The following is a 5,541-nucleotide window of genomic DNA, read 5'->3' as shown; positions in this document are numbered from 1 at the left end:
CCAGGGTGACAGTGGCAAAGATTCTGGCTCGAGATGGCGCAGACAGCACAGGGTCTGGGAATTACTGGGGTGGCTCGTCGAGAGCGCCTCGGGACCTGGGCGGGACGGAAAGCTGACCCCTGGGCGGGGATGGAGACAGCACTCCTCCAAAACTGTCGGGAGGGGGCTCGCCGCCGACACTCACCTGGGGCTCGGGCCCCGACGGCATTTAAAGGGCGGAGGGCGGGGCCCGGCGGGCAGCACTGGGAGCTGCTGGCGGCCGCGCTGGATGGGGCGCCCATGAGCTTCGGCTCGGAGTCACCCGCCCAGGTCCGGGAGCGCCTGGCCATGGCCGCTTACCGCGACGGCTCGGGGCCCTGTGCGGCCCCGCACGGCCAGGCCCGGGCGGCCGCGCCCCCCGCGGGCTACGCGCGTGGCGACCTGGGCGCGGCGGGCGGTGGTGGCCCGCGCCTGTGGCTGAACGCGCCAGCTCTCAGCTCCACTCCCTACGCGCCGGGACCCGCGCCCGCGTCCCCCTACGGGGCCCCTGGCCCGCTCCTCGGGGCCCCGGGCGGCCTGGCGGGCGCCGACCTCGCGTGGCTGAGCCTGTCTGGCCAACAGGAGCTGCTGAGGCTGGTGCGGCCGCCCTACTCGTACTCGGCGCTCATCGCCATGGCCATTCAGAGCGCGCCGCTGCGCAGGCTGACGCTCAGCCAGATCTACCAGTACGTGGCCGGCAACTTCCCCTTCTACAAGCGCAGCAAGGCGGGCTGGCAGAACTCCATCCGCCACAACCTGTCGCTCAACGACTGCTTCAAGAAGGTACCCCGCGACGAGGACGACCCAGGTAACAGAAGCTCACCGCCACGCCCCGTCCAGGACTCCGCGGATTCCCGCAGCTGGCCTCCTGGCACTCTAGGGATGGGGGTCCTTGGACAGGCCGGTCCTCTTTGCACAGCTGAGGGTGCCGAGGCGGGAGGAGGGTGGGGAAGAGACACGTACTTGGCCGCAGACGGCTCGAGGACGCCAGCAGAGCCCGCGGCCCTGACTTGAGGTCTGGGGCAACAGGAGTCTCTAATTCTCGCGCGCTCCCGCTAAGGAAGAAGCAGAAGAGCTCGCCTGCCGGGGACCTTTGGAGTGACTTCTCTGGGCCTGTGTCCTTTGCTGTAAAATGGGAAAGACGGTGGCCACCCGGAAGATTAAGACAAATCAGATGCCGCTTTGGGAAGCCTTGGAGCCTGCAGAGAGGCCTGGCATGGTGGGCTCCACTCCACTGGCAAAGCGAGTGCCAGAGGAGAGCCGGTTCTGCTCTGCGCCTCATAGGTCTCTCTGGCCTTGACCTTAGCGAGGCTCTGTATTTCCTGGGGGTCGCCCTTCCCTGGTCTTTCTGGGATGCCCACATTCTTCCGAGTCTGACTGTGGAGGCCTGATACGGTACAGAGTGCCCCCTCAAGGTCTGGGGTGGGCGTGAGGGCTCACGGAGGGGCCGGTGGCGGGTCTCTGTGAAGCTGACCTCCATTTCTTGCGTTCTCACATCACCTCGGTCAAATCCCGGCTTTTCTGATCTGGGCCCTTTCTTCTTCCGCAGGTAAAGGCAATTACTGGACCCTGGACCCAAACTGCGAGAAGATGTTCGACAACGGGAACTTCCGAAGGAAGAGGAAAAGGAGGGGGGAGGCAAGCGCGGCCGCACCCTCGGGTGCCCGGAGCCCGGGAGGAACCGAGGCGCCCGAGCTGGAGCCCCTGGGCGCCGCCTCCCCGGGCCTGCGGCTCTCGTCGTCCCCTCCCGCGCCCGAGGCAGCCGCTTGCTTCTCCAGTTTCTCCTCGGCCATGGGCGCCCTGGCTGGAGGCCTCGGTACCTTTCCCGGGGGCCTGGCGGGCGACTTTTCTTTCGGGAGATCCACGACGGTCGCTGCCCACGGTACCCAGGCCCCCGGCCCCGCGCTCGGCTTCGCCGCTGGCCATCAGACGGCGGCCACCGGCTTCCGCGTCGGTCACTTCGTCTACAGTCGGGAAGGGACCGAAGTTTGAAGGGAGGCCGGGGATTGTCCCGCGTGCGGTGTCCGCAGGCGATGAGCTCAGCCCCACGTGTTCGCTCCGCAGGGGTCAGGGCAGCGCAGGGAGCGCAGGGTGCCGGGGGGGCGGCATGCAGGGAACCGAGCCAGCCTGTCGTGCACCCCTCACCCAGGCGACCATCCAGGTGGGGTGAGCGGGCGCTCCCCACTCCCCCTGTGCTTCCACTTGACCTGGACCTCGAACCCACGCTCCCAGGGGGTTCCGCCTTAAAGGGGCCACAGGCTGGCGCTCACCCCAGCTTTTCTGTGGGAACCTGGCGCACCCCCAAAGAGCCTTCTCATACGCGCTAGTGGGGACGCCCGGACCCCTGTGGGGAGGATTTTCTCCTCCTTCCCAGCCTGGCTCACCCGGCGCACAGGGCCTTTCCTTGGCGCTCCAGGGAGGCCCTCGGGGCTCCGGAGCAGCCCCGGGGGGCCGGCGGCCGGCTTCCACCCACCGTCGGGGGGAGTGTGCAGCCAGCGAGGGGCACCTGGGACGGTCGGGACCCGACGCACGTACGAGGGACTTCCTGAGGGCTGGATGGGAGGAGGGCTGCGGATGAGCGGCCCTGGGGACACCAACTCCTTCCCTGCCACTCAGCGCCTGCCTCCCTGACCCTGTCGTAGGAGCAGGCACCTCCGGGGGTCACCAGAGCCGTGCCGAGCTCGCTGGAGTCTCAGGGTGGGTTTAGGTTTGCCACCCAGCCACACTCGCACGCCGGAGAAACCACTCTTGTTTTCCTCTCCCTTCGTACCCCTCATCCCCCAAGTTGGTCCCCAGAGTCCCCACTCCTTGCGCGGAGCGGCTGCCTTCTGTGCAAATGTAAACCCTCCTCCCCAATTTGTATAACACTTACCCAGAAGGTTAGCTTTGGAGCCAACAGCCATTGGGAGGAAAAATGTTGGCTTCGGGACCTCCCCGAGCTTCTGGCGGCCGGGGCCCGGCCTCATTTGGTTCCTCCTGGAGCGGCCGTCGCCCCGCACCAACCTTCCCTGCGCTGGGGGCGCGCAGGAGAGGTGTCTTCCCTGGGGAAGAGCAGGGAGAGAACCCTGCGAGCTTGGAGGAGGGCAGGGGATTTGGTGAGCCCAGCGGAGCAGGTGCCTCCAGGGCGCGAGTTTTAGAGGAAGCGGAAGGGCTTCGGGCATGGCTAGAACAAGCCAAGAGTCGCGGTGAATTTGGAGCCTGGGTCGTGAGGCACAAAGCTGCAAACTGCTCAGCATCGCCTCTCTCTGCGGTCCCTTCCCGACTGTAGAAAGCAGCGTCCTGGCTCTGTTGTGATACTATGTTGCCCAGACAAACTTACAGCCAACCCAAAATCTTTTTGGGGAAAACACTCCCCAAATGTAATACAATTTAAGAAAACCAGAAAAAGAAAATCATCGCCTTAGGAAAAGAAAGAATTTTCTCTCAGGCCCATTTAATAAACAACAAATGCTAAAAAATAAACACCAACATACTGTAACTCGAATCCACTTGCTGTTCTATACATGTGAAGAATCCACCACTATTTCCAACATTTTCAGTTTAGACTCTGCATCTGCAGGAAACTTGGAGTAAAGGAATTTTTAAAAATAAGTTTGACAAGATTGGGAAAGCACAATGTACACTTTTACAATTAATAGAGCTCTCAGAAAATTGGCTGTTAAATATGTATATAAACATTGTGTATCATAGCTGCATGACTGCTAGAAATTGGTACGAAGCTGTTTTTCTTTATCTTCCAACAATGGTTTTTCTGGCAAAATAGAGGGGGGGAAAGTTTCAAAAAAGGTCTTTCAACCTTTAGTTTGTTTGACTAAAAGTCAATTTTTGATGTTTAAAAATGGTTCATCCATTCATACTTTATACTATTAATTGGTAATGGTATAACCAAATAGATGGAATCTTCATGAGAAAAGTAGAATTTAAAGTAATTCTGGCAGTGCAGGGCATTTGGAAATCAGAAACCATCCCTTCTCCGTGACAGTCTATGTGTCTGGATGTATTTTTATAATGGAGGGGCAGGGAAGGGGAGAGACCAAAATGCAGTTTCTGGGCCCTGGGGCAGTCAGCTTCAGAACCGCTTTGCATTAGCCCAAAGATATATTTTCCCAGGGGAAAGAAACTGCCGAAATCAAAATAAGCAAAAAGAACAAAGAAGCCTGTTATCGGTTTATAATTAAATATCTTCTTTGGGCCAGGACTCAGTGAATTTGACCTTAGTTTCTAGAACAGCCTGCACATGAGCAACTGAAGGACCAGCTTCGTTTGGTCAGATGGAGGAACTGCTGCCAGGAGGCCAGAAGAATCCTCCCCCAGGGCTCAGAGTCCCATCTCCACCTCTCTGTCTTTTTGGTCTTTGAAAGAGCAAAATGTTGTGCTTTTGCATATCAAGGGTAGGTGCTGTAAGCTACGGCTTTTCTCTTGAGGAAAATTCCAACTTGTTTTAAAACTAACTGCAAACTTTACAAAAGGAGTGCCTTGCTAAGATGTTATAAGCACATGATGGCGTGTCACTGAAATACTCAACTCCTCATTTGAATCAACATTTCAGTGGCACTGAATAGTTTCAAGTATAGAAATGATGTGTTTCCAACTTCAGAAGAGAAAGACAAAATTGTCAGGATACCAGGTTTTTAGGAACTTTTTCCATTGCCAAATAATAGTGGAAATTTTCAGGTGACTGAAAAACCAAAGAGCATAAAAATAAAGTAAATTATGATATTACCTCCCCTGGAAACAGTCATGGGGTGAAGAGGTGTCCCAGGCAAAGAAGAACCATTAGTGATGAAAACCCCAATATTTGTTAAGAGTATTTTTTAAAGGGTAGTAACTAGAGTTTTAAAAAGTGAGCACTGGATTTCAAGGTAGGAATTCACATCTGGATTCAACATTGAGTATATCCACCTATGATGAACGCAAGTTTTGCATTTTGGCAATGCCGCCTTGCGCTATTCATGTTCGACTTTTAATCTTTAATTTCCTGAGTGTATCCATTGTAATCAAGTGGCATTTTTTTATTCAGGGAAATAACCTTGCAGTAATTATTGTAGCTCTACAGTGAAACAGGAGACTGAAGTTCATTGTGATTTTGCAGATAGAAAAGCTGAGTCAAAGGGTTAAGCGATCTCCAGAAGCTCATCTAATGAGAACTAAAAGCGTTCCTGATAGACGTGCAACCTTTCTATGGCTCACACTCAGAAACGCACCTTCACGTGTACAAATCCGTTTGCTCGCATGTGCGCGCACGCAAACACGCACACACACACATCATTGAGCCATGTCTTGGCCAGGATCCTCAAGAAAAAAGCCATAGGTGACTGCACAAACCCATGACACTCAAAGGCATAGTATTTTCAAACAATACTGTGAGAATATCACATTTGCTGACTTCCCTGGTGGCTCAGTGGTTAAGAATCTGCCTGCCAATGCAGGGGACACGGGTTGGAGCCCTGGTCCGGGAAGATCCCACATGCCGCAGAGCAGCTAAGCCCGTGCACCACAACTACTGAGCCTGCACTCTAGAGC

General features: G+C 56.0%; 1 protein-coding gene across 1 annotated transcript; it reads left to right on the top strand.

Annotated features, from left to right (window-relative positions):
• The first annotated feature begins 327 nt into the window (after positions 1–327).
• On the top strand, positions 328–2,010 carry LOC103077613 (forkhead box protein I2). Its single transcript, XM_007451182.1, has 2 exons — positions 328–826; positions 1,568–2,010. Exons 1-2 carry the CDS (start codon positions 328–330, stop codon positions 2,008–2,010), a joined length of 942 nt encoding a protein of 313 aa, XP_007451244.1.
• Positions 2,011–5,541: the final 3,531 nt, after the last annotated feature.

The sequence above is a fragment of the Lipotes vexillifer genome, unplaced genomic scaffold (genome assembly GCF_000442215.2).
Source record: "Lipotes vexillifer unplaced genomic scaffold, Lipotes_vexillifer_v1.1 scaffold248, whole genome shotgun sequence".
NCBI classification, from domain to species: Eukaryota; Metazoa; Chordata; class Mammalia; order Artiodactyla; family Lipotidae; genus Lipotes; species Lipotes vexillifer.
The sequence above is the reverse complement of the archived record's forward strand: the minus strand, read 5'-3'. Positions and strand labels throughout refer to the sequence as shown.

Excerpts from the sequence above, each read along its gene's own strand:
- LOC103077613 (XM_007451182.1), top strand. The coding sequence starts at position 328 with ATGGCCGCTTACCGCGACGGCTCGGGGCCCTGTGCGGCCCCGCACGGC. Across the intron at positions 827-1,567 it reads CCGCGACGAGGACGACCCAG|GTAAAGGCAATTACTGGACC; the intron begins GTAACAGAAGCT and ends CTTCTTCCGCAG.